This window comes from Cavia porcellus, unplaced genomic scaffold, assembly GCF_034190915.1.
Source record: "Cavia porcellus strain 051 isolate PalLab524CR breed Dunkin Hartley unplaced genomic scaffold, mCavPor4.1 scaffold_33, whole genome shotgun sequence".
NCBI lineage: Eukaryota > Metazoa > Chordata > Mammalia > Rodentia > Caviidae > Cavia > Cavia porcellus.
The window spans coordinates 18,383,758-18,408,725 of record NW_026947516.1 but is presented as its reverse complement, the minus strand read 5'-3'; the positions used below and the strand labels follow the sequence as shown (position 1 = coordinate 18,408,725).

At 42.4% G+C, this 24,968-nt stretch overlaps 1 protein-coding gene across 4 annotated transcripts in view; it reads left to right on the top strand.

The window, feature by feature from the left end:
* Window positions 1-10,221: 10,221 nt before the first annotated feature.
* Window positions 10,222-24,968, top strand: part of Ctps2 (CTP synthase 2) — a 68,498-nt gene continuing 53,751 nt past the window's right edge. The window contains exons 1-3 of one of the 4 annotated variants that reach the window (XM_063242998.1): window positions 10,222-10,363; window positions 16,489-16,693; window positions 22,639-22,809. In XM_063242998.1, coding sequence (XP_063099068.1) covers window positions 16,528-16,693; window positions 22,639-22,809 — 337 coding nt within the window. In that variant the 5' untranslated portion in view covers window positions 10,222-10,363; window positions 16,489-16,527. Of the gene's footprint in view, window positions 10,364-10,508; window positions 11,039-11,626; window positions 11,840-12,162; window positions 12,300-16,488; window positions 16,694-22,638; window positions 22,810-24,968 lie in introns of those variants that run through there. The other 3 variants (XM_023562038.2, XM_063242999.1, XM_063242997.1) reach the window with 3 other exon arrangements.

The following is a 24,968-nucleotide window of genomic DNA, read 5'->3' as shown; positions in this document are numbered from 1 at the left end:
CATGCGCATGCCAGCTTTGTGGTAGCACTAGTCTCTCTTTTGCTGTTTTTTTAATTTTAATTTTTGTTTGTGTGTGCCAGGGATCGAACGCATGACCTCGCGTTTGTCAAGCAGGCACTAACGCCGCTGATCTAAACCCCTGGCCCCATTAATTTTAATTTTTATAAATACACGTTTGTAGTATATAATGTTTACATTCTTGGTGGGGGAAAACCATGTGATATTTAAACTTGTATCTATTTCCCTTAACATTATGGTCATTTTATAATTGCCATTTAGCAGCTTGGCTGGTGATTTAGCCTTTGCAGGTCCAGCGGTGCGAGGTCCGCGCTGAAATAGGTATCTGAGCCTACGCCTGAACCCGGTTCAAAACTAATAGGGGCATTTCGGTCAGTTTTTTGAAAGGCACATTATGGGGGCTGTATAACACCCTTTATTTTTTAGGAGTATTTCTTTTTTTTTTTTTTTTTTAGTATTTCGATTGATGAACTATTAATTTTTTGAGTTTTATATTAATGTACACTTAACAGGAAAATAAAATATCAATAGAATATTAACTTTTAAATATGTAATGAATGTTTAAACATCGACATTTTCGACATCAATTGGCTATGTGCTTACAAAACCTAAAAAATAACAGCCACTATATCTGGCTCTGCAGGACATACTTGCCTCCTCTCTTATCAGGAGCTTCTTATTATATTATACAGTGTGCACTTAGCAGAAATAAATTCCTATGTGAGCCAGGCACGGTGGCACATGCCTGTAGTGCCACCAGCCTCCAGCCTCTGGAGGCCGAGGCTGGAGGATTGCCAAGAGTTTGAGGCCAGCCTGGGCTACATAGTGAGTTGAAAGCCATCTCTCTTTTTTTTTTTTTTTTTTGGTATGGGCACATTTGTGACCTCACACTTACCAGGCAGGAGCTTATGCGGTGAGTTAAATCCCCATCCCTAAAGCCATCTTGAACTACATGCATAGCAAGACCTTATCTCAAAAAAAAAATCCAAATAAGGGGCTGGGGATTTAGCTCAGCGGCATAAGTGCCTGCCTTGCAAATGTGCGCTGGAGAGTTTGATCCCTGGTACTGATAAAAACGAAAAAGACAAAGAAAAAAAATCCAAATAAATATAAATAAAACTCTACCACAGAAATAATCTTTGGTTCAATCATCACACTTAAGGCAGGCTTCACACATGATAATATATTTCATACACAAGTCTGGCTTATACTGACAGCACATTTGTTTAGTTTTTCTTTCCTGTTTGGCAAGCCCTACTGTGTGTGTGTGTGTGTGTGTGTAACAGAGTCTCCTTCTGCAATTCAGGCTGGATTTGAACTCTATGTGGCACAGGCTGGCCTCAAACTCATGACAAACCTCCTGCCTCAGCCTTTGAAATGCTGGGGTTATAGACGTGTTCCAGCCACCACACCCAGGTCTGCAGGACATACTTACCACTTCTCTTGTCTTCCTCTTTTGTCAGGAGCTTCCTATTATATTATACAATGTTCATTTAGCAGGAAAATAAAATATAAACTAAAATATCAATTATGTAATGAGTATTTAGAATAAACATCAACATTTTCAACATCAACTTGCTTGTTAAATCTAAAAAATAACAGCAGAAGTAAATTCCTATATGATCTACAATGAGAACACAAATAAACCTCTACCACAGAAATACTCTTTGGTTCAATTGTCACTCTTAAGGCAGCCTTCACACATGACAAAGCATGTTCCATACGTAAGTCTCGCTGACAGCATGTGTGCTTAGCTTTCCTTTCCTGTTTCAGGGACCATACATGTTACCTCTCGTGTTCACCTTTTGCCAGGAGCTTCCTATTATACTATCCAGTATGAAATTTGCAGGAAAATGAAATATGAATAAAATAAAATATCAAACTGAGTGTTTAGAATAAACATTTTCTACATTAACTGCTTATTAAATCTACAAAATAGCAACAGAAATAAATTCCTGTGTGAACTACAACAAGAATACAAGTAAAACCCTACTACAAAAAACAATCTTCACTTCAGTTAGCACATGTAAGGCAGTTTTCCCACATGAGAACAGCATGTTCCATACACAAGTATCACTTACACTGGTGGCACATATGTCATGTTTCCCTGCTTCTTGGTAGGCCATACTGGACATCTTGCTGGTCTTCCTGTTTTCTTGTGTGGTTCTTGTGATGTTGCACTTGTCTGTTCACCTGTCTGATCTGTTCCAGAATTCTTTTGCGGAGTTCTTTGGGCAGATACATACTATTCTTCTGTTGTAATTGATCATTTATCAATTCTAGTCCCAAGCCTCTAAGAAAATTTCTCCACAATATTTTGTGCTTGTCATTTTTTTGTAAACTGTGAAACTATTTAAGTCTGACATGTTTAGGGTGAAGTAAAACACAACCATTGGCCAATGCTTTGTGTTTTGAGTGACATCATAGCTGCTGCATAATTCATCAACATTTACGTCACCTTTCGTTTTGTTGTGAAATGTGATCACTTCTGGCTTCATTTCTGTTGAGGATTCACCATTTTTTTAGTTTTTTTTTTTTTTTTTTTGAGATGGTCTTGCTATGTAGTCCAGGCTACCCTTGAACTCACTATGTAGCATAGCCCGATCTTAAACTCACAAGATCCTCCTACTTCAGCCTCCTGAGTACTTGGATTATAAAAGTACATCACCATGCCCGGCTTCGCTGTCAGTCTTATCATGATAGAGTAATGCTGACAATAGCAATACTAATTTGTTTTTCTTTGCCATATAGGAGACTGATGTAGTCAGTTTGCAAAGAGAACAAGACATTATAGGACACATAATCTACAGAATTATTTTATAATAGTCACCCAAAGAGTTAAATACAAGATATGCAGGAAATCTGTCCACACACTAAGACCCAAAAATCCAGCTGAGGGACAGGATCCCACAACAATGTACTGCATGAGTCCAGTTGAAGACCTTAAGCCCATGACAATGCTCCCAACGAGTCCAACTGGAGGCTTAGAGCCCCTGACAATGTTTTGTGCAAGTCTGTTTCATGGATCTGCTCTGGGAGGGCCCAAAGGTCAGTGGTGGAAGCCAAAAAGTTTGTGTCAGTGGGATTAGGGATCTGTACCAGCAGGCTGAGGGATCTGCATTGGAGCCAAGAAACAATGCTCAAAATAAGAACAGGGCTCCTCCGAAAATCACCACAGCCATCCTCAACAACCACAAGGTCCCAAGCTCCTCTGACAAAGCTCCTCTGAGAACAGCCAAGTTCATATCAGCATGACAAGCTTCTCTTGGAGATTGAACAGTACACATTTTCCCCTCCAGAGCCAGGATATGACGCTCAAAGTAAGGATCAGAGCTCCCCCAAAGGGAACCACAGCCATTTGCAGTGACAACAAGGTCCCAAGATCCTCTGATAATGAGAACAGCCAAGTTCGTAGCAGGGAAGAGACTCAACAAGCTCCTCCAGGAGAACCTATGGCAGCAGGAGAACCAACACCACAGAGAAACAACAAAGCTAAACTCTTCCTTTCCACTTTTCCTTTTTGTCTTGGCAACAATCCTCAGGTGGGCCATCCATCCTCAGAACCATGCTGATTCAGTTCAGCTGGTTGTTACAAGTTGCCCATCAGTTATCAATTTACCATGGAGGCCAATGTTATGTCCTTCTGAAATCTGAGGATTGTGCTATACATTTTGTATTATGAATTTGCAACAATTTTTTTCAGGAATTTCCACTTGTTCTTGCAAATAGTTACTCTGCTGGTGAACTGGTGTTTCTTTTAGCAAATGCAACATCAATGGGTAACTCATGAACCAACTGTTATTTTGAAATAGATGCAACAAGTCTATCTATAATGTTACATGGTTTATTACTGCATGAATGAAGACCTGGCAGCTGAGTTTCAGAATAAATTTCTAAATTCAAGATGTAAAATGTCTTTGCATCTATCAGGGCATATATTTTTACACCATAGTTGGAAGGTTTATTTGATATATATTGCCAAAAGTTTCAACAACTGCTAGATGATGCAAATTGTCTATCAACTGTCATGTATTCAGACAGTATATAAATTGTTTGACAGTTCAAAAGAAAGTTTTCAAAAAATGAGCAAATAGGAGCTGGGGATTTAGCTCAGTGGCATAGGTGCCTGCTTTGCAAGTGCATTGTCATGAGTTCGATCCCCTGTACCAATAAAAAAAATGAGCAAATATCAGACAAAGGATTGGATTTTTTTCCTTTTTTCTGTTTATGTGGGTCTCTCTCTCTCTTTTTTTTTTTTTTTTGTCTTTTTCCTTTTTATCGGTACCAGGGATTGAACTCACGACTGCCTGCTTGCAAGGCAGGCGCTTATGCCGCTGAGCTAAATCCCCAGCCCCTTATGTGGGTCTTTTTGTCATTAAAACATAAGTAATTTTAAAAGAAACTAAATCTCTTGAGTGTCATTATTGTTCTAAAAACCTCAGTGCCACATCTGTCACATCTCCATAAAACCTTTCCATTCTGATGATTAGAATGACAAAGTCCTGCTATGAAAGCTTTTAATTCAGCCACTGAGGTGCCATGATAAATATATCTTTGAGTATCACTATTGATGCATGTTTCCTGTCGATTTCCATTATTAGTATATTTCAAAACATCATGTAGCATACTGTCTGTTACAATTTCCAAAACGGAATCAGTGTGCTAGCATTCTGTCCAATAGGCATCACCCTGGCGAGAACCTAATAACATTTTCTGACCTAGTTAATTAGATTGTTCAGGTATACATAAGTATTTTGTAGCATTTTAACTAGTCAAATATTTATTTACAACACTTTTTCTGTCTTTTTGAGACAGGGCCTCACTATGCAGTTCAAGCTGGCCTTGAGCTCACTTTGTAGCAACATTACTGTTTTCTTCCTCATCTTAATCAAGGTTTTCATTCTGTACTTTTCTACCGTATTTTACTAGGTCTCACTGTCACAATTCCTTTGGCTTATATGACCCAAGTCATCATCTGTAGCTGAATCACCTGATGATTCACTTTCAGCCTCCTCCAAAAGTTGTAAAAGCCTATTTTCATGTGACATTGTACTTAATTGGGCTGATTCTACAAGAAAAATTGAAAGAAAACATTTAATAAAACAAATTAGCTGGGATTGGTGGTGCACACCTGCTGTAATCCCAGCAGTTGGGCGGCTAAGGTGAGAGCACTGCCATGTGTTCGAGGTCAGCCTGGGCTACATAGGGAGCTCAAACTCAATCTGACTTACATAGTGAGACCCTGTCTCAAAAACAAACAAAACAGCTGGGTATGGTGGTGCACATCTGTAATTCCAGCATTTAGGAGGCTGAGGCAAGAGGATTGTTGGAAATTCAAGGCTAGCCTAGGCTATATAGTGAGTTTGAGCCCAGCCTGAACTGCATAGGGAAACCTTGTCTGAAAAAGACAAAACAAAACAAAACACAAGTGTAACACAAAGCGTAATATGAGTAAAACTCACCTGTTGACACTTTGACACATGTGCATACCTTGCTGTTCGTTGTACAACATAGCTGAGCACAAAGATTGCTTCCTGTCATCCTCCAGTGTAGCTACTGAGAAGTACAACTGACTACCATTATGCTAAAATACATATTTTCATTAGAAAATTATGGTAGGAGTGTATTTTAACCACACATGATGTCCCAAGCTAATTAAAATCCTTAAATCCAATTTTCAGGCAGGCTAGAAGCCAGGAAGACATTACCATGAGAATCTAGACCTCCAAGAACCCTAGGACAAAGGACTTTGTTTCTTGCAATAAATTGCAAGGAAGGGGGTGGTGGGGAAGCAAGTGCAGGAACCTAGCAAACAGAAGAGAGGGTCAGGCAGCATAAATGCCAGCCTGGCAAGCACTAGGTCGTGAATTCGATCCCCGGTTTAAAAAAAAAAAAAAACCACCAAAGAGATAAGAGTTAATCCATGACAATGTGTGTACTTATTTGGATCATAATTCAGAAAACACATTGAAACCAGGTGTAGTGGTCATATCTGTGAGCTCAACATTTGGGTGTCTGAGACAGAATTACCACAAATTTGAGGACAGCCTGGGCTAGATGACAAGACCTTGACTAAAAAAAAAAGCAAAGCCAAAACAAAAATCCCACCACACACACTGAAAAGAGATTACAATGTTTACAATCATAAATTTGAACACTAGAGTTAATGCAATTCAGGAACAAGGAAATTAAAAGATCTTTGAATTGTAGTAAAGTACAAAATTTGCCATTGTAACCATGTCTAAGTATGCAATTCAGTAATATGAAATACATTTACATTGTTGTGCAACCAATTTCCAGAAGGCTTTTTGTCTTTCGAACTCACAATCTAGCACTTGCCAGGTAGGTGCTTAGGCCACTGTGCAAAATCCCCACCCCCCATAGTGTGTACTTAATAGACAACAGGGACCCATTTCCTCTACCTTGGGCCCCTGGCAGCCACTTCTCCTTTTTGTCCTCCCCTTTCTGTCGCTATGTGTCTCACTACTGTAGATCCCTTATATAAGTGGAATTGAAATAGATGAGGGTGTGGCAAAGCTGACTGGGGATCTGCAGAGCAGTACCCAAAGTCTTGGACATAAACTTCTTGCTAGAATTTGAGGTGTTTTTACTTTTTTGTTTTTGAGACAAGGTCTCACTGTGGAGCCCAAGCTGGCCTTGAACTTGCATCAATCCTGCCTCAGCACTGAGTGCTGGGATCACAGATGCATGCCACCATATCCAGCATTATTTGTCTTTTTGTAACTGATTTCTTAGTATAATGCCCTGGTGTCTCATTCATGGTGTAGTATTGTCAATTTCCTTCCTTTTTAGAGCCTGATATATTCCATTGTATATTAGACATTGTACGTATATACTTGTGCAGTACTGTATTTTGTTCATCCATGGGTGTGTCATGGGCTGGGTCTTAGGGTCCCTGAAGTGGAAATAAGGAATGTAACCCACCCCATTTAAATTAAGTATTTTCAGGAGACCTCAGTAAACAAGGCATGACAAGGATTTATTAGAGACAGCTGTAGGATCACTCAAGGGTGCAGGTGCTCAAAGAAATGAAGTAGGATACAACTGTGAACTGGGAATCTCATAAATTTTAGGAGGTGGAAATCTGTGGAATTTGATAATCTATAGTCTAAGCCTCAGTCTTAGAAGCTATGCCTATGGGAAATGCATTCAAAGGCAGAAGACAATCATTTGTGAGTAAAATGGAATGAGCAGAGCCATTTGCAGCTGAAAGAGTTGCCCAGCTTTGCTGTTTTAAGGAGAAGGAAAAAAAGCAAATAGGTACTGGGGTTGTAGCTCGGCAGCACAGTGCCTGCCTGGCAAGTGCGTGGTCTAGAGTTCCATTCCCGATACCAAAGTAAATAAATAAATAATAAAAAAATAAATACAAAAGAGAATAAACCAACCTTGTGTTCTGAAGCTGCTTTCACTTTAAAGTACAATTTTAAAAAACTTTGATTTCCTTTTCTCTTTTCTACCTAACTTTATTTCTTCTATCTTACCTCAGGTGGGCCCAAGATATATTCGGAGTTTTCTCTTTTTTTGTTGTTTTTGGGGTAAAGCTGAAGATCAAACCCTGGGCCTTGAAGTCATTAGGCAATGCTCAACCACTAACTAGATTCCCAATCTAGCACTGTTAATTTTTAAATTGTAGTATTATACATGGATATGTATATGATTTTTGCTAGTATTTAAGAAAAAAATTAGTGGGTCTGGGGTTTAGCTCAGCAGTAGAAGCACCTGCCTGGCAAGCATGAGGTCATGAGTTCAATCCCTGGTACCAAAAAAAAAAAAAATAGCTTGCTATTATTTCAGCAAAGTTTTGGCAAAGGATTTAAAAGGCAAATAGGCACCCAGTTATGGGCTATAAAGTAACAAAGAATTTCCTACACTTAACGTATTACACAGGGTTTCCTAAATAACTACCAGACTCAGAATAGATAAAATTAAATCTGAAGGATTAAATCTAGTATTAGCACATACAATCTCTATGAAAGCAAAACATTTAATTGTTTCATTCTCTCATTTCTTTTCCTTTTCTTTCGTTTTTTTTTTTTTTTTTTGTGGTACTGGGGATCAAACTCACAACCTTGTACTTGCCAGGCAGGTGCTTACACCACTGAACTAAATCCCCAGTCTTTTAACTTATTTTTAATTTTTATTTTTATTATTTTAATTTTTATTATTATGTAATAATTTTATTATTAAGGTCTCACTATGTAGTTCAGGCTGGTTTTGAAATCGAGGTGATTCTCTTGCCTCAGTCTCTCTCAAGTGCTAGTGATACAGGACCTCCAAATAATACAGGGGAAATAAATATAACTCCCAACCTGCTAGATGTCAGATACACTGAGTTCATGTTCCCCAAAATCGAAGAATAAACTCTAAGGAACTATAGGGGTTCTGCAAGCAAAGGGAAAATAAAAGAACACACACACCAAGGGTTAGTAAAATGGCTGCCGCCCGGCCAGCATAAATAAGCAACTTTAGTAAGTTAAAGAAGGCTGGGGAATTAGCTCAGCGGCATAAGTGCCTGCCTGGCAAGTATAAGATTGTGAGTTTGATCCTGGTACTGAAAAAAAAAAGAAAGATAAAAGACAAAGAAACTCATTTTGCACATGCTTAGATTATATAACCTGTTTTGCTTCTTGTCCTTATGGGACCTCATGCTTTTATCTTGAGGGAGGGAATGTTTCAAGGCATGCACCTTCTACCAAGACACTATCAACTGGATGTGTCTGGGACAAAATGGAGTCAGTGTGGCCTGTCTACAAGGAACAACAAGAGATTAAGAATAGGGAAATTCGATTGAGAGAGCTCCTGAGAGACAGGAGGGGACCCAAAAGTGAGTTGCCAAGAAACCCACTTCCCAAAGGAAGTTTTATGGAGCAAAATCACGAGGTGAGTACGATGTAGGTTAAAACTATGGTCAATAAGATTACAAGTATAGGGCCAGGGATATAGCCCAGCAACACAGTGCCTGCCTGGCAAGCACAAGGTTGTGAATTCAATCCTCAGTACCTAAAAACACCCCAAAAACCAAAACCAAAAGATAAAAAATATAGCCGCTTAGCTAACATTGATGCAATGGAGAAGCAGGCCATGTAACAAGGATAGATGAGAAGAACAAGGACTTTTTTTTGTCTTTTTGAGACAGGGTCTTATTATGTAATTCAGGCTGGTTTTGAGCTCACTTTGTAGCCCAGGCTGGTCTCGAACTTGCAACAGTCCAATTTCTACCTCAGCCTCCTGAATGCTGAGATTGGCTCTTAAGGACCTTATTTGGAGGTCCTGATCATCCACAAGGGTGACTGATGTCCATGTGGACTTTATTGAATAGGTGATATCAATTATAGTATACTGATTATCCCTTGGGGAGGTAGGGAGGCCTAGTCATTAGGCCCAGTCTTTAAGGAATGCTTCTCCAGCCACAGTTATAATGTGTTTTTGTCTTTTGTATTGAGTCTCCTGAGACCTAATTTAGCAGCTTGTAATGCCAGGATGTGCCATCACACCTGGTTTAACTTTTTTTTTTTATCATTATGTGTTTGCCATACATAATGATTACATTCATCACATGGAGTTGTACCTGTACATAATACATCTTCTTTATGTTGCTTCTTTTTATGTCCCTTCTAATGTATTTCTTAACTTTGTCCTAAGTATAGTGCTTTCAAACTTCAAAAAGAAAGAAGGGCTGGGTGTGATGGTGCATGCTTGTTATTCTAGCATTCCAAAGGCTGAGGCAGGAGGTTCACTGTGAGTTTGAGGCCAGCCTGGGTCACACAGTGAGTTCAAGGACAGCCTGCCCTATACAGTGAGAGCCTGTCTTAAGCAAACAAACAAACAAACAAAAAACAAAATGAAAGAAAGCCATAAGAAACCCTAAATGAGTTGAGGCCCAGGCCTGTAATCCCACCACTCTGGGTGGCTGAGGCAGGAAGATGACAAGGTAGTGACCAGCCTAGGCAACTTAGTGAGACCCTGTCTCAAAATAAAAAAAATCAAGGGGTTAGGGATTTAGCTCGGTGATAGAAGCGCCTGCGTGGCAAGTGTGAGGTTGTGAGTTCAATCCTGGTACTAAAAAAAAAAAAAAAAAAAGGACTGGAAATGTAATTCAGTACAAAGGCCGGGGATTCAATCCCCAATACTGGAGGAAAATAACAACAACAGACTCAGACTTGAGAGTTTAATTTGGGAATCCCTTGAACCAATCATAGAATTTCTATGCACCGAGTGGGAGTGGGCGCGGCGGCGCACACTTGTAAGCTCAACACTCCCGAGACCGAGACCGAGGCTGAGACAGGAGAATCACTGGGAGTCGGATACCAGCTTTGGCTACATAGTGAGTTAAAGGGAAAGTTAAACTGCGTAGCCCCCGCAGTGACTTCCTAGTACCACCCATGCTGCAAACATTGTACAAAGTCACTAGCTGGGTCCCCCCCCCCCCCACTTCCCAGCCTTGGCCAGCTAACATTGTATCCGGGAACTCTTGCCCGGTGCAAGCGTGGCCTGTCCACCAGGCTGTGAGCCCGCGCAGGAGGGATCTTGTTTTCCTCTCCCCGGAGCGCTGCCGCCTTTCCAGCCGCGTTCCGGGAAGGCACATAGGTTCCAGAGGAGTGGCATTTCCAGGGTCCTTGGCAACGGTTGTTGCGTGACCCGCGAGCCTTTGTACAGTGAGCTCTAGGCAACAGGGGAGAAGGAGGGAGGCGCGGGGCCCGGACTGAGCGGGCCTGGGACGCGGACTGCCCGATCGTTTCGGAGGCGCGGGGTCTGGGCCACTGGGCCGAACCCCGAGTTCTCAGCGTGAGACAGTGGGACAGCGGCGACGCGGACAGGGAAGCTGGGTGAGGAGGCTCGCCACACTCGCTGGCCCTGTGCGGGCGGCAGCAAGGACCCGGCAGGGACTCCGGGCGACCAAGGCGATGGCCCCCTCCCCGGCAGGGCAGGTGATCGCCAGGCTGGCAGCGGGGCGGAGCCCGCTGGAGCCACCCTCGCAGGCACCACAACCGCTGCGCAGGTAACTTCCCTTCCGCTTCGGCGCCGCGCCACCCCGCACCTCGGCCCTACGCCTTCGGTCCCTCCACACGCGCGGCTGTGCGCCTTTGTCTCATCCCCGATGGCGTCCACGCCCTCGCTGCCTCGCAGACCCAGTTCATCTGGTGGCCGGGCATGTCCAGCTCCTTGCGCTTGCAGCTCTCGGCAGGACGTGGGGACCCGCGGACATTCTGTCGTGCCCCGTGCAGGCGGAGCCTATCCGTGGCAGCCCTAGAGGAGTGTCCCCCAGCCCTGGTGTGTGCCCTCAGCGCCACTTCTGCCACCCCGCGAGAGCCCAGACATGGCGTTGGCGGAAGTGAAGCCCCGCGCGGGCGTCCGGGAGCCTGGCGACAGGGCAGATGGCAGGGTCTTTCTGTTTTCTCGCCGTCCCGGCCTGCGCCACGTTAAACTATGCCCCTGGCGGCCCGTGTCAGTGGGCTACTCCCAAAGGGCCATCACAGTGAGAAGCAAAGCGAGGGGACAGGGACTCGGCCTTCAGGAACACGCCCCGTTCCACGGCCGCAGACCAGTGGATTTGGCGGGATGAGCACATATGACTGCCATCCTGTCACCCGAAAAGTCTCTGTCCCTGCAGGCCGTGGGGCCTTCCTGTGTCCACTGAGGCCGCTTTCCTGACTGCTTCCTAGCTTACTTTTGTTTCTTCGCCAACTTCGTGAAAGGGGTTCATTCACCAAGTCCTTTGTGGCGTCCGGCGGGACGTTACTCCTTCAATGAGCACATGCAACAGATATAGTGGAATGAAACTCCCAACCTGCTGTGTCCGGTATGAGTTAGTGTTCTCTAAAATCGAAGAATGAATTTTAGGAACAACGGGGTTAAGAGGGCAATATATTTATTGAGAGAAAGCAAGCTTCTGTCTGAGAGGTAGAAGGGGTTGCCAAGGACTCTTGTCTTTTCTAGGGACTTTTTTAAGGCAAAAAGGTGGGGAAAATGGGAATTTGCAAGGTGGGCATAAGGTGGCACAGAACTGTGGTCAACAATAAGATTAATTGCTCAGGTAAAGTTGATTAAATTAGGAGCAAATGGAGGAATGAGTCGGGTAGTAAGCGGCATGCTTAACAGCAGTGACTTCCTGTAGGGGGGTGCGATGCTGATTCTGACTTCCTCAGGGCATAAAGAACTATTTGGACTCTGGCTATTTGCGTCCTGGCTGTATTTGCTTTGCCTTTTGTCTTGAGATCTGGCCTACAGCAGGAGGTGAAGGTCTCTTTCAAGGCTGCAAGGTATCTGAACTTCTGCTTTGCTTCATTTGAGGGTCCAGTCCTGTCTGACTGCCTATGATATTTCTAACTAACTCAGCTGCCTGTAACACAACAAGACTGTGTCTTTTGGGGTCTCTGTGTTATGACTGGCCTAGGCCTGGAGGCAAGTCTCATGTGGGAGTTACTGGCTGCCACATGTGGCGATTGACCCTGGGAAGAAATTAAGTAAACTTCTGAAGGCCACATACCTTGTCCAGATTGCACCACAGGCAGGGATTTCTGAGGCCTGGCCTCAGAAATGGGTAATGGGATCACAGGAGTAATTTCCAGGGTGATCACTGCGGGGCAAACACTGGGTTACAAGAGATGGGCTGTTAACAATAACCCCACTGGTTTTAGGTTTTTCTGTATGACTACTAGAAAAACTGAAGTGATGTCCTGGCTTGTTCACTTTTTATTAGGCATTACTGCCTACACTGTCCCCATTAGATCAACACTGTGTTCCGCTGCCGCTGCAAATGACTGAAGAGCAAACTTTTCCCTTGGGGGAGCTGTGGGGCTCTGAGGAAGCACGAGAGCTAAAAGCTGACCTTTTCCTGCCCTTTCCTTTTCTTTCTTTTCCTTTCCTTTCCCTACTCTCCCTCTCTCTCTTTCCCCTTTCTTTCTTTCCTTCCTTCTTTCTTTTTTTGAGACAGGTGTCATGTAGTTCAGGCTGGCCTTAAATTTGATACGTAGCCCAGGCTTTGAACTCAGCGATAACTCCTGCTTTAGCCTACTGAGTGCTGGGATTCCAGGTGTGCACCACCATGCCCAGCTACTTCTCTGGGTTTCAAACCTCTTCCAAATTTACATGTTTGTTTCAAAGAGGTTGAAAAGAAGTTTTTTTATTTTTATTTTTTTTCAAGAATGACTTTCTAAAGTATGAAATGTGCTTTAAAAGTAGATCTTATGTCTTTTTTTAAAGTTTGTTTGTTTGTTTGAGACAGAGTCTTGCTATGCAGTTCAGGCTGGCCTTGAATTTGCAAGGATCTTTCTGCCTCAGTCTCTCGAGTGCTAGGGTTACATTTGTACACCGTCACGTCTGGCTGTGATTTAATTTTATTGAATTCATTTAGTTATTGGGTTTTTTGAGACAGGGTCTCACCATGCAGTTCAGGCTGGTTTGAACTCACTGTGCAGCCTGGGTTGAACTGGAACTCATAGCAGTCCTTCTGTCTTAGCCTTCCAAGTGCTGGAATTACAGGTATGTGGCATCACATCCTGCATTAGGCATTGTTTGTAAATCCCTGCACAGCTGTTCTCCATGTAGGGCATGGAGTGAGGAAATTAAGGTCTTGAAAAGTTGAAGAGCTTGTCTAGGATCATAGATGTGAACAAATCTGCTTGTCTTCCTCCAGTTTTGTCAGTAGGTCCCCAGGAGCCTGAATAAGAGAGGGCTGGGGAGACATGGCCTTCATGAATGCCTCTCAGGGACAGGGAGAGTGGGAGAAATTAATATTCACATGTATTTAGGATCTACTGGAGCAGGTTCTAGGTTTGGACTGAGAATATTGTAGGCTATAAGTATAGCTCAGAAGCTGGGCTCACACCTGTAACCCCAGCACTCTGGAATGCTGAGGCAGGAAGATTGCAACTTCAACTCAGCAAATGATTGAGACCCTGTCTCAAAATAAATAAAATAGGCCTGGGAGTGTGGCTACCCTGGGTTCAGTACCTAACAGAGGGGGAAAAATATAGCTCAGATAAGTGGGTGGCCAGTTGGCTTGTGGAGGGATGCATCGGCTTAAGTTGTGGCTAATTAAGTATAATATGCAGAGAATGGCAGGCCAGGGATTTAGCAAGGCCACTGGGGTGAGACAGGGTTAGCTGCAATTTACTCTCCCTGATTGTGGTCAGCTAGTTCAAATGGAATTCACAATTCCGAAGTAATATAACCCTTAAGTGAGCTAGCTTTTGAAGTTAAGAGAGTTTGTTTTAAAAGATAAACAGGTACTAGGTGTGGTGGTACACACCTGTAATCCCAACACTTGGGAAGCTGAGGCAAGAGGATCATCACCAGCTTCTGGGTTACATGGTGAGTTCAATGCCAGCCTGAACAATATCACGGGGAGACCTGTCTCAACCCCCACAACTCTCAAAAAAAAAAAATGAGGTGGAACCCAGGGCCTAACACCCAGCTGCTTCTCCAGTCCAATAGTCAGCTATTTTTTGTCCTTTATTTTTGCAGGAATAGGATCAAACCCAGGGTGTTGGCAAGCGCATGTTAGGCAAGTGTTCTGACACTGAACTGGAGATCTCCAAAACCCCCATAACCAACTCTTTCTTCTTCTTTTTTTTTTTTTTTTTTTTTTTTTTTTTTTTTTTGCAGTGCTAGGGATTGAGCCCAGAGCCTTTGCCCTGGGCTACATTCCCAGCCCTTTTTGTTTTGAGACAGGGTCTTACTAAATTGCCCAGGCTGGGCTAAAATTTGTGGTCCTCCTGTGTCAGCCTCCCTTGGTGCTGGAATTACAGGCATAGCTAGTTTTTAAACATGTACACTATGCTCCTGTTACACTGGACATCAGAGAACATTTTCTGCTGATGAGATAATAAAATTTCAGCATCTGTGAGTCAAAGATCTCTGTTGCTTCTCCTGAGGTGCAAAAGCTGTAGAGAAAAGTGGAGACAGAGCCTTCATAGGCTCCCTGAGAATTTAGGTGACAGGCCCAGGGCCAGTGATGAGTCTGATCTGAATCAGAATTCCTTCTTTTTTTTTTTTTTTCCTGGTGTCGGGGACTGAACTTACAACTTCACAATTACCAGGTAGGCGCTTACACTGCTGAGCCAAACCCCCAGCCCAAGAACTCTTTTTTTGAGACCAGGTCTCCCTATATAGTTCAGGCTGGCCTCAAACTCAAAGAGATCCTCCTGCTTCCCTCCTGAGTTCTGGGATCTCAGAAGTGTGCCACTATGTCTGGCCTGATTCTATAGTTTTTCCTTTTCCTCCTTGTATATATAATTGTATATATTGTATACAATTATACAATAATATAATTGGAGCCAGACAGTCTGTAGCATTTTTAGACTGGCTTCTTTCATTTACTGATATGCATTTAGGGCTTCTCTATGTTTTCATGGCTTGATAGTTCATTTCCTTTTGACACTGAATAACATTTCCAAAGTTTGTATTTTGATTCCAATGAACAGATTTAAGAAAGATATAGAAAACTGGGAGGTGGGATGGTACACTCCTGCTAATTTCAGCACTCAGGAGACTGTGGCAGGAGGATTGCTATGAGTTCAAGACCAGCCTGGACTATATAGTGAGACCTTGTCTCAAAAACACAACAAAACCAAACAAAAATCCCCTCAAATTAAAAACCCTACAAGATTCTGTTTTGTTTAAAAAATTTGAAGCACTTAGTTGAAGTAATAAAACATTGTGCTTTATTTTTTTAAAAAGTCTATCTTATTTTAAAGAGAAAAATTTCAAAACAATAATTTTGGAGTAACAATGATATATATTGTGTATGTGTTTATACACACACACGTATATATATGTTGTTTCTTTCAGCTTCTCACACCAGTGAGTCAATATGATGTTTATACATGTGTGTCTGATTTATTTCACTTATGTGCATGGTCTCAAGTTTCTTCCATTTACCTATAACAGTCACCAGTTTATCCTTCTTTATGGCTGAGTAGTACTCTATTGTATAAAAATACCACATCTTTTTTATCCATTCCACAGTCGATGGGCATTTAGGTTGTTTCCAAGATCCAGCTATTATATGTGCCGCCATAAACATGAATGCACATATATCGCTGTGGTATGATATTTTTTATTCTTCTGGGAAGATACCCAGAAGGGGAAATAGCTGGGTCAAATGGGACCTCCAATCCCAGTTTTTTGAGGAATCTCCACACTGATTTTCACAGTGGTTGCATCAGTCTGCATTCCAACCAACAATGGAGAAGGGTTCCTTTTTCCCACGGCCTCTCCAGCATTTGTTATTGGTTGATTTCTTGATAATAGCCATTCTTTCCAGGGTGAGGTAGAATCTCAAAAATACTCTGCTTTAGGGGCTGGGGATTTAGCTCAGTGGTGTAAGTGCCTGCCTGGAAAGTGTGAGGCTGTGAGTTTGATGCCCAGTACCAAAAGAAACAAAAAACTACTGTGCTATTTGAGAAAATGTTTCTCTTCTCTGATCCTGAATGTCCTGCCTCACAGGTTACTTCCAAGGGTTGCTACCTGGCTACTGCTGCCCCAATGAAGTATATCCTGGTCACTGGTGGGGTCATCTCCGGCATTGGCAAAGGGATCATCGCCAGCAGCATCGGGACCATCCTGAAATCATGCGGACTCCGAGTTACGGCCATCAAAATTGACCCCTATATTAACATTGATGCGGGGACCTTTTCGCCCTATGAGCACGGTAGGAAAGAGAACTGTATCCGTCCAACCCCAATCCCTTCTTGTGTTTGGGGTTCTCCCTTTGGGCTAGAATCTGTCTAAATACACTTGCAGGCTAATTCTGCAGGGATGAGTGAATGTCCTCATCATCAGTGGTACATCTTTCCTGTGGCTGATGACATTCCCAATTAGTCAAGCCTTTTGGAAACATGGTAGCTCTTACCATGGATCATGCTTAGTTTTATTTTACCATACAGCTAATATTCTTAACATTTCTCCCTGCCTGGAGTAAGTACGATGAATGCTGATATTTAAAAAGGAATCAGCCTTTCCATACCATTTGTAAAAACATCTTTACTTGCATGCAGGAAAGTGCATTTTAGTCTGACAACGCTGATGGGTTGGACAACTCTGATGAGGTTTTTGGTACTAAGAATTGAACTCAGGACCTTGTGCTTTCCAGGCAAGCAATTTTGCCACTGAGCTATATCCTCAGCCCCCAATAAGCTTTGCTAAATGAACCTATTATGTAGCCAGCCCAATCAAGCAACAGAAATCCTTTGTTCCTTCATCTTTTCTTAGCCCATGACTCCCAGGGTATTGAATGTCTTGTCTTCTAACACCACATTTTCAGTTTTTGGGAGATTTTTGATACTGGGGATTAAACCAGGTCCTTGCACGTGCTACACAAGTGCTTAGTGCTGAATTCCATCTCCAGCTCTATTTATTTATTTATTTGTACCAGGGTTTGAACTCATGATTTCACACTTGTCAGGCAGGTGCTTATGCATCTGACATAAATCCCCTAGCCCTATTTATGTTATTTTTAAAAATTGAGATAAGCTCTTTTTTTTTTTTTTTCCTTTTTGAGACAGGGTCTCGTTATGCAGTTCAGTTTGGCCTTAAGCTCACTTTGTAGCCCAGGCTGGTCTCAAATTCGCAACAAGCCCCCTGCCTCAGCTTCCCGAGTGCTGGGATTACAGATGTAAGGCACCACACCCGGCTGAGATAAGCTCTCATTAAGGAAAGTTGCCAGCATAAAAGGAGACATAAAGAGGAAGAGTATAGCATTGTGGGTACTCCTAAGCATTGTTGTTTAGAGCTGTTGGTTTTCCTGGAGGAGCTTTTTACATTGGCTTCCCTAATATGTATTCTGCACATGGTCATTGATGGAGGAGCTCGAGACCACATTGCTGCTGAGAATGGCTGTGGTAATTTTTTTTTTTTTATTTAAGGAGAAAAAGGAAAAAAACAGAAAAAGGGTACAAGTAATACAAAATTTAAAAAATAAAGAGTAAGAAATCACTAGTTAATAGATTATATATTCTCATCTTAGAAATAGTTGTTCAAGTTACAAAATTGAAGCATATAAAGTGGACCTTCAAACAGTGAGAGTGCAAACAGTTTTGTTCAATGATCAAAAAAACACTCAGTAATATGGTTATGTGTCTTAAACACTTAAACATATATGCAGTTATATCCTTTAGAGCACTTTCTTTTCTTTTCTTTTGTACAATGACAATTACACATTTTGGGTTTTATTACTCCCACAGTTCTTATTACTTTTTTTGAAGAGAGTAAAACCAAATGCGATATATCAGAACAGAGTCAGTCAAATCAAAAGGATGGACATAATATAATGTAAAAACAAAATATAAGGTGATCAACAATGGTTACCATACTGCCTCTTGCTATTTTAAGAAGAATTGGCAGTTATAATAAAATTGAACTAAACAGTAAAGAATAAAACCAAAGCATTGGAGACATTACAGGATTTTAAAAGAAGATGATAGTCAACCGGAATGGGCGTCATAATGATTCTTATTGTCTTCACAGTTATGCCTATACTTTTGAACTTGGTACTATCAAGCAAAGCAGAATAGAGGAAAATCAGTCAAAGCAAGATGGTGAGGGCAATACAGCATTTCAAATCAAGTTAATAGGAAATCAAAGTAGGTTACTATAATGTGTCCTGCTATTTTTTATTTATTTTCCCTTAATTAAAAAAAATAAAAAGAAAAAAGTAAATAATTTAAAAAAAGGGGATTGAGATAAAAGAGGGCATAACAACAGAACAGCGCAGGTCAAAACATAACCATTTAAGCAAAATAGTGTTTCACCACAAGATATCCTGACATAAAAATAGTTATCATAGTGTCTCTTTCCTTGAAATCTTTGAGTATAACTTCTTATACTGTAGTACCAAACATATCAAGACACTATAAAACCATTCAAGAGAATGACATTATACCCAATGACAATTGGGTATTTAGAGCCAATTAACAGAAAATGAACAATGATTTCTATGTAAACTCCTTGTCTATAAAAGTTTTTGCTTACATTATCATATAAAATAAAATCCAATAAGATACAACCTTTTAAGACCAATGGAGACAGAAGAATACAAGTTTGATGGGACTTCAAAACAAGATGATACTAAAATCAGCACTAGCTATTATGATGTCTTGTTTTCTCCAAAATAGCTGTTCCTACCATCCGATCTTCTCTGCCTCATTTCTGTTGAGTTCTTTTTCTGTCGTTTGTTGTCAGTTTGTCTTCTTCATTTCGTTTTCTGCTCCATTCATTGTGGCCTCTCTGCCACTATTTCTGGAATCTTGGTATTTTCCTTTTTTAGACTATCCTGCAGTATTCTCTGTAGAGTTGAATTAGTGGTTGCAAATTCCCCTAGTTCCTCTTTATCCTGGAAGCACCTTGTTTTTCCATCAATTTCTAGGGACAGTTGTGCAGGATATATCAATCTTGGCTGCAAGTTATTATCTTTCAAAGCTTGAATTATTTCCCCTCACGCTCTTCGTGAGTTGATGGTTTGCTTTGAGAAGTCTGCTGTAATTCTGATGGGTGTTCCCTTGTAAGTGATCTGTTTCTTGTCTCTGATGGCTTTTAATATTCTGTTCTTATATTGGATTTCTGGAATTTTGATTATTATATGCCTTTGTGTAGCTCTGTTTGGGTTGTAGGTGGCTGGAGTCCTGTATGCCTCATATATCTGAGTATCGTTACCATTTGCTAAATTAGGGGAATTCTCTTGGATTATTTCTGTGAATAGCTTTTGTAGTCCATTTGTTTGTGTCTCCACTTCTTCTCTTATGTTCTTAATTCTTAAGTTATAGATCCTCTTATCATATTCTAGTTTTTGTATTGTTGCTGTTTGTTTTTTTGTTATTTTTAAGAAGTTTTTCATTTCATGCTCCCACCTTACAAATCTGCCCTCCAGTTCAGATAATCTGCCCTTAGTTTCTTTCAAGCTGTTATGCCAGTTTTCGATAGAGTTTTTAGTTTCCTGGTAATCTCTTTGAACCTGTTTTACGTATTCTATGTTTTCTCTATCTTCTCCATCAAACAATTCTCCCCTTTTTTTCTGTTCTTCCATTCCACCATCTGTTTTTTCTTGGGCAGTGCTTAGCATTTCTCGAACTATTCTGCTTATGTCTTGTTTCAGGTCATTAATAACTTCATTCCTGAACTCATCTATGAGGCTCTGGAGATAGTGCTTTATGTCTATTGGTTCCGTGTCTGATATTGTATGTTTCTCAGGATTGGGGGCCGAGGACCCTTTCTTGTTGCTCCCTCTTCCCATATTCTTTGTTCCTTATATTTAAGCATTTATAGGAGGCCCAGCTTTCTTCCCTGTTGGCCACAATCTGTTTGAATTGCACCGGCTGGGTGTTCCCACCCACTGCAGCAGCACCAGGGAGACACAGACCTGGGAAGCCTCTTCTGTGCCTGCCCCTCCAGGTCAACCTCCTGAAGGCTTCACCACTAGGGTGCACCTCCAGGCACTGGGACCTGAGTTGGGCTAGCCTATTTGGTCTCAGCTAGCGGCATCTCTTAGGCCAGGCACTCCCCTCCAATCCTGCTTGAGAGGGGGATATGTGACTGAAATCACTGCAGCATCTCGTTCTGGGAAGTCTGCCCAGTCCGAGTATGTCCTCCGCTGAAGCCTCCTTCTCTCTGGAAGGGTCCTGATTTGCTCATTCACTGCAGGTTGATGCAGGGCACCTGGCCAGTCCTGATCCTAACTCCTTCCAATGCTTCCCACTCTCTGAGCTTTCATGCCTCTCTCCCCGTTGTGCCGACCAGGACACAACAGCGGCTGCAGGTGATTCAAATCGCAGTTTCCAGTGGCGCGAGGTCTGGCTTCCATGCTGAGACCTTATCTGTTCCTGCTCTATCACCGGAATTGCATTTCCAGTTGGTTTCTCTTAATTTAGTTCGTTCCTGGCTCAGCAAAGAATATCACCCCTTGCCTAGGACTTCCTGCCTGGCCTCATTCCTGGATTTCAAGTGTGGTTTTTTAGAGAGCCTCCAAGGCTGCTGCTATCTATCCACCACGTTCTTCCAGACTCTCGGCTGTGGTAATTTTTAAGGGAGCCCTGATCCTTATTTTGAGCATCGCTTCTTGGTGCTACTGCAGAACTCTCAATCTACTGGTACAGATCCTTCACTTCACTGGCATAGACTTTCTAGCTTCCACTGCTGACCTTTGGGCTTTTCCAGTACAGATCTGTAAAACAGACTTGCATGAGTCCTTATTGTGGGCTTTGGATCTCCAGTTGGTCTTGTGGGAAGCATTGTCAAGGGCTCTAGGTCTTCAGCTGGATTCATGCAGGACATTGCTGTGGGATCCAGGCCCTTGGCTGAATATTCTGGGTCTTTAGTGCTATGGACAGATTTCCTGTACTTTTTTGTATTTAACTCTGGGTGACTATCATAAAACAATATTATAAATTCTATGTCCTGTATGTAATTGTTCTCCTTGCAATCCCTGAGTGCAACAACTGCTTAGGGCAACTGATTCATCCAGATTTGTCTGGAACTTTTTTCCCCTCCTTGTGCTGTGAAGTGAACATAAGGCCTTCACACTTAGCTCCTCCCCAGAACCCCGCTCCTTTTCTCTTTCTTACTTTGTAGCCCAGTCGGGCATGATGGTGCACACCTGTAATTCCAGCCCTTGGGAGGCTGAGGCAGAAGGATTGCTCTGAGTTCAAGGCCAGCCTATGCCTTGAGTGAGATTCTATCTCAAAACAGAAACAAAAACTATGTAGCCCAGGTTGGCTTCAAACTTGCAGTGATCCTCCTATCTGTGCCTCCTGAGTATTGAGATTACACTCTTGCACCAACACATTGGAAAGTGAGTTCAAGGCCAGCCTGAACTGTGTAGTGAGATCGTGTCTCAAAAAGACCAAAAAACAACAAAAAAGTCATTTTTTCATGTGGTATATGATGAGCTAAGAAATGCTGAATCTTTTTTTTTTCTCATAGTACTGAGGCTAAAACCCAGGGCCTCAAATATGTGAGGCAGGCACGCAACCAGTGAGAAACACCCCCTCCCTCATCACGTTTTGAGACAGAGTCTCATGAAGTTACCCAGACTATTGCTCACCTTGTAATCTTCCTGAGTTAGCCTTTCCTGGAGCTGGGACTACAGGCGTGTACTGTACCACTGTGCTTTCTCTCCCCTTTTTTTCCCTTTCTTTTTCATTCACATGCTGTCTCTGTCTCTGTCTCTCTTTTTTTTCAGTACTGGGACTGAACATAGGGCTTTTACCCTGAGTTACATTTCTTTCATGTATTTATTTTTTACCTTTGATGTCAAATTTTTCCAAATTGCTGAATTGCCCAGGCTGGGTTTGTATTTAGGATCCTCCTGTCTTGGCCTCTGAGAGGATCACAGGTATGTGCCACCATGCCTGGCTTAGTTTTTCTAAACCTGCCAGAATTTCAGTGGGATTTTAAAAAAATCACCATGGTAGAATATAATGTTTCTGATGCATTTTTGTCGATAGACTGGAATTGTTATATTCCCCATCAAGATAAGGAAATGGTAATAGACCATCACTGTGAATACAATTCTTTTAAACCTTTAATAAAAATGTGTCTGTCAGTCTTTGAAAAATAGTCTCATGGAGGCAAGTGCTTAATTTCTGCATTGCCTTTTCATTCCAGGTGAAGTGTTTGTCTTAAATGATGGTGGAGAAGTTGACCTGGATCTTGGAAATTATGAAAGGTTCTTGGATATTAATCTCTACAAGGACAATAATATCACCACCGGGAAGATCTATCATCATGTGATTAAGAAGGAGCGGCGCGGAGACTACCTGGGGAAGACAGTGCAAGGTATGAGGGGCTGCAGATGCGTGGGGCTGGGCTGTACACACAGAAGTCAGATATCATAGGCCTTGAACTATCTACGTTTTCATCCCTTTCAAATCTCTGCATTCTTTTCCTTTTGTGGGAGGCAGGGCTTGTATTTAGGATCCTCAGATATCATAGGCCTTGAACTATCTATGCAAAGAAACAAGATAAAGGAAAAAATTAAACACATTAAAACACAGGAGTTGGGGATGGTGATGCATGCCTGTAATCTCAGCAATCAGGAGGCTGAAGCAGGAGGATTCCAATGAGTTTGAGGCCAGCCTGTACTACACAGTGAGAGCCAGGTCTCAAAAATAAATAGGGGCTGGGGATTCAGCTCAGTGGCATAAGTACCTGCCTGGCAAGCTCGAGGTCATGAGTTCGATTCCTGATATCAAATAAATAAATAAAGCACAGGAGCCCGGCATGGTGATGTAGATCTGTAATCCCAGCACTTAGGAGGCAGAGGTAGGAAGATTAATTCAAGTTGGAGGCCATTGTGGCCACATAGTGAGTTCAAAGCCAGCCTGGACTACACAATGAGACCCTGTCTTAAAACACCAAAATAAATAAATGCCAAAAAAATAATTTTCATTCTGATTAAAAGATAAATGGTTCTCCATAAATTTTCTAAACCAAAGGTGGGGAACAATGGATAGACTAAGAACAATGACATTAGTTACAAAAGAAAACCTGGCATGGTGGCACACACCTATAATCCCAGCACTCAGGAGGCTAAGGCAGGAGAATCACACAAGTTTGAGGCCAACCTGGAATACTTAGTTCGAGGTCAGCCTGATTTACGCCACCATGCTTGGCTCTTGTGCTTTATTTATTTGATATCAGGGATTGAACTCACTACCTCGAGCTTGCCAGGCAGGTGCTTACACCACTGAGCTGAATCCCCAGCCACTATTTGTTTATTTTTGACACCCAGCTCTCACTGTGAGTGCAGGCTGGCCTCAAACTCATTGGGGTCCTCCTGCTTTGGCCTCCTGATTGCTGGAATTACAGGCATGCATCACCATACCCAGATCCTGTGTTTTAATGTTTTTATTTTTTTCCTTTATCTTGTTTCTTTGCATGGATGGTGACCACTCATCTTTGAAAAGTGAGTATTGGGGAGTGATGGGAGGCCCCAGCTACCAGCCCTTCTCAGGGTGAGATGACTCCAAGATGTCTTAGAAGAACTCCTTGGCACCTGTAGGGGTCCTGACACTTTGTATTCCTGTGTGGTTGGGTGAATATGGTGCCTGGCCTCTTTGAGTCATTTTTAAGTTGGATCACCAGTTGAGAAGTACACACTTGAGTTAGGCTGAGTACTAGCCAGGATACTGTGGCTGTTGGGGAGCTCGCTGGTGCTGTGAGTTAATTGTCCCCCAAGTGGCGGCCCTGGGAAGAGCCACAGGAGGGAGTTCCTTTTTACTCCTGACATGCTGCTATAACGATAACGGGGCAGAGTAACCCCTGTGAGTCCTAAGCTGCCAGAGAAGGGGAAGGGCACAGGAGACCTCACCAGCTTGGACTGGGGGCCAAGTGGGCATGCGCAGTGAGCTGTTCTCAATCCACCAATGGGAGGCACTTTCTTGGCATGTAACCCGGAAGTCAGCATTTTTACTTCCGGTATCAAATTAGAGTTTTGTATCTAGCGGCCGTGGCCTGTTGCCTTTGTGTTTCTTTAGCAGAGGTCAGGAATGTTGGGCTCTTTTGTCGCCCTGCCCAGGGGCCCTGGGGCTCAGGTGCTAATGGAGACTGCCCTTTTGGCTTCTTGCTCACGCATTGCGTCACTGGCCTCATCTCCATCCTCTCCCTGCTGGCTAGTGCCCACCTGATGTCGTACAGCTGGGTGCCCTCTCTTTCTTCCCTGGCTGACCCAGCTGCCCTTTCTACACAGTTTTGAGTTGGCAAGATAGATATTTCCTGGTTTTGGTTTCCACAAAGATAATGATGGCACTTCTCCATTGTATTTTTTTTTTTTTTTTTGTACAGAGAATTGAACTCAGAGTCTCATGCTTGACAGGGGTTCATGCAGTGGTGCCAGGTGCTGCACCACTGAGCTAAATCCTCAGCTCTTGCATTGTTTTTTTGTTTTGTTTTTGAGAGCCCAACACTCCCTATATAGTTTAGGATGGCCTTGAACT